The sequence below is a fragment of the Sebastes fasciatus genome, chromosome 14 (genome assembly GCF_043250625.1).
Source record: "Sebastes fasciatus isolate fSebFas1 chromosome 14, fSebFas1.pri, whole genome shotgun sequence".
NCBI lineage: Eukaryota > Metazoa > Chordata > Actinopteri > Perciformes > Sebastidae > Sebastes > Sebastes fasciatus.
The window spans coordinates 12,473,248-12,482,765 of record NC_133808.1 but is presented as its reverse complement, the minus strand read 5'-3'; the positions used below and the strand labels follow the sequence as shown (position 1 = coordinate 12,482,765).

Here is a 9,518-nt window from a genome sequence, read left to right as displayed (position 1 = left end):
TAAGATATGGTCAAAAGCTCCAGAGCAGGCGAGTAAATGAAACCTTGAGTTGAGATTTTTTTGTAAACTGGAAATAGTAGTTTGACAAAAAAAAAAATCTTGGTACAATGTGGATGTTCTAACAAATAACTATATACCACAAACTAAATAAACTATTTAAATGTAATAATCTGCTGCAGTTTGTTAGGTAGACACCAAAATCAGACTTGAATTAAAGTTTTAATTTTGTAGTTACTAATCCTATTATTATTATTATGTATGCATTTATTTTGAATTGCATACATGAGCTTGTATCATCGTTAAAATTGAATAATAAAACACATCCATCCATCAAACCGCTTATCCTTTTCAGGGTCGCAGGGGGCTGGAGCTGATCCCAGCTGACATTGGGCGAAGGTCAGGTACACCCTGAACAGGTCGCCAGACTATCACAGGGTTATAATAAAACACAGACACATTTTATATTATAAAAGCACTTTTAATTTATTTTTCCACTAGATGGCGGTATGACATCCTAAAAAGCATACAGCAGTAGAGAGGTTAAAAAAGTTTTGATAAAAAAAGTTTAAAAAAGTTTAAAAAAAACCCAACTTAAAGCCTCAAAAAGAAAGAAAGATATAAACAGGAAACTCTTTTGCAAAGTTTGATTACACACAAGACTGAAGAAACCATACAGAATCATACAGTTGGTTGGAATTAAAGAGACACCAGTGTGACACAAAGCATATTGTAAAACCAGATAAAAATTGCTGTTACACAGTTGTTATAAGGCCGATGACGTGCACGTGTTCGTTAAGGCAAACCCCAAAACACAGCGGATGTGTCTGTGTGTTTTGAGGGCAGGTAAGTAAACTAAGATAGAAAAAAAATTTATATAAGCTTTATGAATCTCATAGCGTTTTTGTGTGTTTGGTGTGAAAAATGTCTACGTTGGTCTCCTGGCACTGCCTGAGGTCATAGTCACAATATCCAAGAGAGAATCGGCCCTGGAAGATAAAACAATAATATGATAATAATTCTGACAATGGCAACAATAGAGAAGGATGAGTATGAATTAGTATGAAGTCTCACCTTAGGTCTCTTGTAGATATCCAGCCCTCTTCCTATCTTGATGATCCAACCATTGTCAAACCTAAAAACACAATTCATTTTGGATAAACTGCCATAAAATAAAGATGCAATCACAGAGAGTGGGGAGAAAAAAGATCCTTCATATGTCATTGGCAGCTGTACCTGATGTCCCTGTCATGTATAGATGAGGAGTACTGCAGATCCAGACTCACTCCCTCAGCACTCAGACTCTCTTTGAGCTCGGCCAGAGCGCTGCTCTGCTGGCCGCTATTCGCCTGCAGGACGGGACGAACGGCAGTGAAACAACAAGAGCACCAAACTGAACAGAAGAGACCGCTATGGCTGCAACGCATTCACTACATTAGTATGACCTCATGAGTTCAATAACTTACTTCATCCTGTGAAGTGAGGAGATGGATCTTTTTCACCTTGCAGGGCGCTTTTATCAGCATCTCACAGAACCGCAGGAAGTTGTACAACTGTAGTGGAGAGAACGGGGAAGCAGTGTGGTACAGTATTAAGTTGCAATTAAAATTAAGTGTTTGCCATTTAAAAAAATCATTTTAAAAATTGAAAATTCAACATTTAAGGCAATAAACTTTGATAATATTTCAATTGAATTGTTTTATGTGTTGTGGGATGCAGGATAACCAACTTTCAGAGTTCACTCCAGGTTTACTATAAACTAAACTCTTAAGTTAATTTAATTTACTCAACTAATTATTTCCCATTAACACAATATAATTATGTATTATTCATGCCTTATTCAGCATTCAAGTTTTTGATTAATGCTTATTCAACTGACTGATAATCAGTCACAATTCAATCAATTAATCATTTAGGTTGTTTATCCACTACATATATCGAACACAAGTTAACAATGTGAAGACATTACTTTTGTAAGTAAAATGTATATATTGTTTCTTCTTTCTGTATAGGCTCTCATGTTTGTTTTACTAGGAGTATTTTTCATTGATGATGTACATAAATTACTTGTTTATGTGTTATTTCTTCATGAATTTTTTTAATATTTTGTAGTATTATGGTGATCTATTATGTGATTGCCTTCCATTGGTTGTTGATACCATATATGTGAGGCCACATCAGTTTGTTGAATGCCCTGATGAAGACCTACAGTGGTCGAAACATGTTGGCTTTTTTAATGATTTAGCCACTACAATAAAGGCTTTTTAATGTATTTCCTTTCTCATTGCCACTTGTTTTAGTATTTTGGAGTGGCTGGATTGCCTTCCTGTCCAACATGACTTTTGTAACCTGATTAAACATAAATTGATTTAGGGATTTACACCATTTAAGCACCATATCAGCTGAAATAATGATGGTCTTACAACTGTTTTGACCCTATTAAGATCTCAAGATACATTAATAAAGCATGACCCACCTTAAGGCCCTTGTCAAGTCTTGTCATGTCAGTTAATATTGTGCTTTAGTAGTGCATATTCCCATTTACCCACCAAGCAAAGTTACATTTAATCATATTACCAATTGCCACACAATGACACTGGAGACTTTGGGGCCCCGATGCAGATGCCTGCTTTGCCTGGATGTTAATCCAGCTTTGTATTAATCAAGTAATTAAAAAGATAATTGACAGACTGATTGATAATGAAAAATAATCAGTAGTTGCAGTCCTTGAACAAAACCAAATAAAAGAAGCCAGATCCAGCTTGTTACAAAGAGGGGGGGGGGGGAATACAGAGATCTTACTTGGTGGATGTGCCGTATGTACGGGTCTTGTACCCAGACCTCTGTGAGTAAACTGCTCATGTATGGCTTGAACAGAACTTCGTAGCTGTAACCAGTAGCATCCTCGGCTATTCTAATCTGCTCGTGGTACTTCCCGTCTGACAGGAGAGGAAACACAGAAAGAGACAAGAAATAGAAGTTAGAGGTGGCACAGACTAAAGCTTGCAACAATAAAATCCCTTGTGTAACTTAGGGATGAACCGATCTGACTTTTTCAGTCCCGATAGCGATACCTGGGTTTTGGGTATCGGCCGGTACCGAGTACCGATCCGATACCAGTGTTTAATTAATGAGCTGTGTGCCTCACTGTGTGGAAGAGACTGGGATCATTCTTTTATGTGTAAGGCAACATCAGGCTTAACTTAAACATCACTTTCCTAACTTTGTAAAACTAAATGTAACAAATAAATACATAGATACAAATTTTGTGAATTGTTATTTATTATTCAAATAAATTGTGCTCTAGCAACTTCAAAGAAAAACCTTCAAAGTAACAGGAATTAAAATTAAAGAGTAAACCTTTTAATGCAGCAAAAGATTGGTCAAAACTTAAACAGGAATTAAAATTACATAATGCATATAGTGAATAAACATAGAATTGAATTGAATTGATCGGCCCCATTGTCACCGATACCCGATCCAGCTATTTGAGTCAGTATTGGCCCGATATCTGATCAATATCGGTGCATCCCTAGTACTCCATGAGCCAGGGGGTTGGTCCTGCCATTCTGGAGGGACCAAGTCTCATGGTGATTTTTTTAAAGGTCTATGTCCCTAGTGTTGGAAAATGCATGATAGCATTGCAGCAATGGTAGCTTTCTATGTGCTATCACTTCTTTTTTCATCCCTCCATCATTCAAATTTTTAAAACTTGTTTTGCCATTTTACACATAGATCCAGCATAAAAGAGGGAAACCAACACACAATATCATGAAGTTATATATCATTGTAAAGCTTAGACTATAATCTATCCATCGGTCACATTGTCATGATACTGAGGTCAAGACAATTTGACCTTTTACCTCTAATGCTGTAATCGGGCAAATTCTGAATGCCACTCCAAATGCCTTTATAACTAACTTCATACTGATCTGATGTAAAAAATCACTATGAGACTTGGTCCCTCCAAAGTGGCACGACCACCACATTTTGGGGGTCTGGCTCATGGACTATAGTGTAACTTGCATAATATGAACTGAAATAGTGAAGGTAGTCAAACTAGATTTTGCCTCAGGGCCTCAAGAGCGGGTAAATACATACGCAATATTTTTTATTTTATTTTCAAATGTGCTGTGTCAATCATATGATTTTTTTTAAAAATGTTTTAGAATTATTTTTATATTGGAAAAGTTCACCACTAAAGCACAGCTGGGTTGTTAAGGGCCTTTAGGCAGATTTATAATTATTACCTGCTTGTAGACACAGGGGTCATGTGTCAAAATGTACATTTATATCTTTATCTTTTATTCGGATCTCCATTAGCTGTGGCTGAAGCCCAGCTATTCTTCCTGGAGTCCACTTAAATCACTTTGATCTGTTAAACTACATTTCAGTACATAATCACATTACAATCTTTACCAACAATGACCACAACATCAAAAGCGACAGCAACAAAACACAACAATATTCAAGACACAACCCAACACACAACACAGGACCTATAGGTTCAAGTTAATACTATTCACAGAGTATAGAGGTCAATATGATTCATTAGTGGTTGGACATGGGTCATATGTTCCTACATAAAATCCCACTTTGCCCGGTTTGTTATTTAGCCTTTAGTGGTTGTATTGATTACCTTCTTTCATCTGGTTCACATGAACTTTGATCTGCTCTGCTCGGTCCATGTAGCCTTTTATCTTCTGCCTGTAGTGTCCTCTCTTGGACTCATCTTTCACAACTGCTGGCAGTGAGACAGGACACTAGAATAAGCTCATATCTTCATCATCATGCTGTCTCTACTGTGTATTATCTTCATCATCATGCTGTCTCTACTGTGTATTATCTTCATCATCATGCTGTCTCTACTGTGTATTATCTTCATCATCATGCTGTCTCTACTGTGTATTATCTTCATCATCATGCTGTCTCTACACGTGTGTATGTGTGTACCTTTCAACACGTCCATGAGCAGCTGGATGCCCTCCTGGTAGCAGACCAGAGCCTCCTGGAGCCGGTCGCTGTGGTCCAGCTCCACGGCTCTCTTCAGGACGGTCACGGCGGAGGTCTCCATCCCAGACACGTGGTTCTGTGTCATTATTGTGTCTGTCCTTCGTCTTCTCTAGAGCTTCTACAGAACCAGCAGACTGTTCATGCTTATCTACTGACAGGAAACTCACTCCCAGGTTGACAGCTATACAAGGTGCGCCACAAAAATAATTCCCGGAGAAACTTCATGGTGTAATAAATGGTCCACGACGCTTAGATGGGTGTAGTTTCACCAAGAAAACATACAACTAAAGCACCTATATTTTAATCACATTTTATACATTTTACATTGCATATTATTTTGTTTAAAGGTCCCATATTGTAAAAAGTGAGATTTTCATGTATTTTATATTATAAAGCGGGTTTAAGTGCTTTATAAATACTGTGAATGTATCGAAGCGCTCAATATACAGAGAAATACACACAGCCCGTATTCAGAAATTGTGCATTTGAAACAAGCCGTTTGGAATTCTGTCCATTTGTGATGTCACAAATAGACAATATTTAGACCTGTACACGGTTTTAAACATAAACATTCTAAATGTGTCCCAGTTTATTTCCTGGTTGCAGTGTATGTAAATAACATCAGCTGACAGGAAGTAAACACGGACCCAAGCTGTTGCCTAGCAACGCAATCCCGTCAAAATGCACTAAAACGGAGCGTTTCAGACAGAGGGTGAATACAGGTATAATCAGGCAGACAGCATGAGGAAAATAAAGTTTTTTTTGAACATTACAACATGTAAACATGTCCAGGTAGAAACACAAAATACAAGTATGAACTGAAAATAGCATAATATGGGACCTTTAAACAAAAAAAAATGTATAGCTACAAAATAACTAGGAACCTTGTTCGAGGAAGAGTTGTCACATCGGTGCAGTTTCAATGTAACTCCTCCACGTTTCCGGTTCCGGTGTAGACATCCATGGAGGAGACCAGACTGCCATCATACTAACCTGACAGTCTGTTAGCTGATGGTTTCTCAGCTCTTTACTTAATGCTGGTCGTGTAAAGTTGGTGAATATGATGTGAATATATTGACGTTTGTGTTTTTATTCATAACGTTTAGTTCTTATAGTTGTTTCTGGGTTAGCAGGGCTGGACGTGAACGTTAACCTTGGACTGCATGACTAGTTAGATTGTAACTGTGACAGAAATACAACATGTCAGGAGTCTGTCGTGGTTTCAGCTCTTTATCAGTCAAGGTAAGAACACCACGTGGTATTTTTCAATTCGAATCTCTCAATGTCAAAACTGTGAGGGTGTTATGTGTTTAAATGTGCCTTTCTTTGTCTTGAAATATAGTTAACTGTTTGGGTTTTTACAAAAAACGAGTGATATCTCAATATATATATTTGTTTATTTGTTTTGCACAATTTAAGACTATACAACATAACAAAAAAAAAAAGAATAATATACAGTGCAGGAAGAGGCAAAAAACCCACTGGGCTTATCTGAAGCCTCCACCTAGAGACAAGATTAATATAAAGAAACAATATGACTACATAATAGTGATAAACAATTAGGACAAGATATATATATATATAAAAACAATGTTTTGTTCATCACATTTTCCAACTCTAGCTGCCAGAACTTCTGCTACTGTATGCTGAAAGCTGCACAATAATGATTCAGTGATAAATGTTGCCATTCTCCATGGTCATTAATTATAAATGCAGGTGGTGGTTAGACCCTCTGAAACTGTTGGAAAACAATTAAATGAAAAAATAACCTGACAGGAATGTCTGTTGTCTGCAAATTGAATTACTTATCATATTGTTGCAACCCACAATGGCTGAATAAACCCAGAGATATTAAAGTGATAGCCACCGTAGTACAGTATCTGATGTGGTTTCTATACATTTTTTAAGTGATAAACATACAAAAATGCAAACAGAACATAACCCCTCCTTCAAAATAAGTAAATGAATAGATAAGATAAATAAAATACAGCAAGGAAGGACTAAATGCAGCAAAGTCAAATAATACAAGTTTACATACCCAGTTTCACGGTACTGTTGACAACTTCAGTATCATCAATAACACTGAAATAATAGCATTGGAGTTCACAATGTAAAATAGAAAGAGAGAGAGGAAAAAAGATTAAATTCAGGAGAGACTCTCCTAATTTGCAGATAGAGCAGGATATTTAAGAAAACCAGATAGTTGACAGATGTATATTGTCTCATGTCATAACACTCCGACCTTTTAGCCTCGGCCATATTACCACTCTTTGCTTTTCATTTTGCCTCGCCACTGTTCGTGTATGTTTACAGATCCTAACAGAAGCTACACTTTTGTCACCTTGCCCGTGGTTTGTGTCCGCACGCAGCAAATTCACCAAAGCAAGAATCCCAAAAGAGGTAAGAATCAAGTCAAGAGCCCCAGGTTCGCTGTATGCCAATTAACTGCACATACTGTAATTTGATAAATTGCTAATTTGTTAAGGAATTTGTACCACTTACGTACAATGATAACTAAGATGATTACTTTTTATCACCTAAACGTTTGGCTCTGTCTTGTAGAGGGCCCCGGTGCCAATTCATTTTAATACCTTAGTAATTTTAGTTATATCAAGCACCCAGGGCCCTCTAACAAATTAATCCAGACATTGTAATAATAATGATGCTGATGCTGCTTTGTTCTGCATTTCTAAATGATTAAAGCATCACTTGAGCTCATTTGCTCGGTTGTCAGTGTTCAAAGGCCCTGTGTTTTTCCTTCATAGCTTTTTGAAGAGAGATCAAAAGAACATGAGAAATATGGGGGTGATCCAGACCAACCTCATAAACTGCATATAGTGACACGAGTCAAAAGTGTGATGCGAAGACCGTACTGGGAGAAAGAGATGGTGAAACACCTTGGGCTCGAAAAGGTAAGCCTTTGTCCTGTACTGTTAAAAAATAAAGCAAATATTTTGGAGAACACAAGACCTTCAAGATATTTGGGAAATGTACGAGATGTATTTTCGAGGACTATCTATGCGTAAATAGGTCATGTTCAATTTGTTTTTATGACTACAAAACAAGCAGAAATTAGCACCTCAATAAGCATTGTGCACTGCATTAAGCTTTAGCCTTGTAGAGTGAAGAAACAGCTTTCATTAAGATAGATGAGCAGCACAGGGGGATGATACCTAAATTGTTAGCTGTGAATGTATCACATCAAGCAGATGTTGCATCTGTCCACTGTAGAGGCACAAAATTGAATTTGTAACTTGTCACACTCGCCGTCTCAGATTTGTCTCTCTGTTCTCTCTTTGTTGTGTATTTAGGCACATGCAGCTGTAATTCACAAAAACACACCTGCAGTCAATAGCCAACTGAAATTCATCAAGCACCTTGTAAGGTAAGATTAATGTAACATGTCCGCTTCATATTACGGTCCTCAAGTCTCTGCAATGGAAAATCTGAAGTGGATTAATTTAGAACATTTAATAAATGCCTATTAAAGCTATTTGTGTGGACATTTAAAGAGACTGTTTCTTGTCATCTCTGTCCTGGTTCATTCAGGATCCAGCCGCTGAAGACACCCTATGGACTCCCTGCTGAACAGGACATGGGTGACACCTACATAAACAGCAGAGGAGAGCTGATTGTTCGTCGCCTCCTCCAACCTGTAGAGCCCAAGGCGATCGAATCTTAGCTCCTGCTTTCAATCATATCAATTAATAGTTCAGTTGTTCATAAATATCATGGAAAATCTTGTGCTCCATAGCTTCCACTACACTGTATCAGTCATACATACTGCTGTTACGATTTTCGAAATTGTAACGTTTTTCCCGTGAAAAATTAGCAACAGGTGATGGTTCAAATTCTTTATTAAACATGACTTGTAAAAACTCAATATAAATTAAAAACCTTTTGAAATGAATGTTGCCTTTTCGTTTGTGTTTTCTGGAGACAAGTACTCTCACCTTTTCTGTTGAGTCAGAGAACAAGTGGCAATTGTTAGACCTTATTCCAGCTGTGCACCAAGGGTCCACTCGCACAGGTGTTTTCACTTATGAATGACTTTTAATGATTAGACCTCTTTACAGGACTGTAGCTGTGTCATAATTCCATACTAAAATACTAATTATCTACACCTCAGCTATATCGGCTTATCCTTTAGACTCTAAAGTTTAGAGGGTTTGTATCATGCACATGGAGGTTCACAGAAAGGCCGACTTGCCCTAGAACCTTCATGCTATGAGGCTGCCCCAATGTTACCTATTTTTTTGTTGTTGCAATAAGTATATAAGAAATCGACAAAGTTTATATTTATATCAACTGGAAATTATGCAATCAATCAAGTTATCTAACTGCGATAGAATGACACTGCAGGTGAAACTACAAATAAAGCAAAATCTTTGTCAAGAGTTTCTGGAGTTGTTTCACCACCACCCACAATTAGATTCAATCATTTCCAGCTGTGAGAAGCTCCTCAATTTCCTTCGTGTACTGCATTGTAGAATTTTTTTTAAAGTCTA

General features: G+C 37.3%; 2 protein-coding genes and 1 long non-coding RNA gene across 4 annotated transcripts; 2 read left to right on the top strand and 1 right to left on the bottom strand.

Moving 5' to 3' along the window:
• Positions 1 to 457: 457 nt before the first annotated feature.
• On the bottom strand, positions 458 to 5,230 carry mitd1 (MIT, microtubule interacting and transport, domain containing 1). 2 transcript variants are annotated; one of them, XM_074658873.1, is made up of 7 exons: positions 4,951 to 5,230; positions 4,637 to 4,741; positions 2,800 to 2,936; positions 1,464 to 1,550; positions 1,234 to 1,346; positions 1,072 to 1,132; positions 458 to 986 (listed from the first exon to the last, which is right to left on the bottom strand). In XM_074658873.1, the coding sequence occupies exons 1-7, from the start codon at positions 5,093 to 5,095 to the stop codon at positions 891 to 893; spliced, it is 744 nt and encodes a 247-aa protein (XP_074514974.1). In that variant the 5' UTR covers positions 5,096 to 5,230; the 3' UTR covers positions 458 to 890. The 2 variants fall into 2 exon arrangements, with proteins under 2 accessions (XP_074514974.1, XP_074514976.1); XM_074658875.1 differs by having other exon boundaries at positions 4,637 to 4,738; positions 4,951 to 5,229.
• A 148-nt stretch (positions 5,231 to 5,378) lies between these two features.
• LOC141782466 (uncharacterized) lies at positions 5,379 to 6,178 on the top strand. The gene is made up of 2 exons (XR_012597120.1): positions 5,379 to 6,013; positions 6,117 to 6,178. It is a non-coding gene; the product is annotated as an uncharacterized LOC141782466 (long non-coding RNA).
• A 23-nt stretch (positions 6,179 to 6,201) lies between these two features.
• Positions 6,202 to 8,920, top strand: mrpl30 (mitochondrial ribosomal protein L30). The gene is made up of 5 exons (XM_074658877.1): positions 6,202 to 6,252; positions 7,324 to 7,410; positions 7,776 to 7,922; positions 8,322 to 8,395; positions 8,560 to 8,920. Exons 1-5 carry the CDS (start codon positions 6,211 to 6,213, stop codon positions 8,690 to 8,692), a joined length of 483 nt encoding a protein of 160 aa, XP_074514978.1. The 5' UTR covers positions 6,202 to 6,210; the 3' UTR covers positions 8,693 to 8,920.
• The last annotated feature ends 598 nt before the right edge of the window (positions 8,921 to 9,518 follow it).

Bases quoted from the DNA above. Each gene is read 5' to 3' on its own strand.
- mitd1 (XM_074658873.1), bottom strand. From the start codon at position 5,095: ATGACACAGAACCACGTGTCTGGGATGGAGACCTCCGCCGTGACCGTC. The intron at 4,742-4,950 runs GTACACACATAC...TCTCACTGCCAG, and splicing joins GCTCATGGACGTGTTGAAAG to CAGTTGTGAAAGATGAGTCC. The intron at 2,937-4,636 runs GTAATCAATACA...CTCTCCTGTCAG, and splicing joins TGTGAACCAGATGAAAGAAG to ACGGGAAGTACCACGAGCAG.
- mrpl30 (XM_074658877.1), top strand. From the start codon at position 6,211: ATGTCAGGAGTCTGTCGTGGTTTCAGCTCTTTATCAGTCAAG. The intron at 6,253-7,323 runs GTAAGAACACCA...GTATGTTTACAG, and splicing joins TCAGCTCTTTATCAGTCAAG to ATCCTAACAGAAGCTACACT. The intron at 7,411-7,775 runs GTAAGAATCAAG...TTTCCTTCATAG, and splicing joins AAGCAAGAATCCCAAAAGAG to CTTTTTGAAGAGAGATCAAA.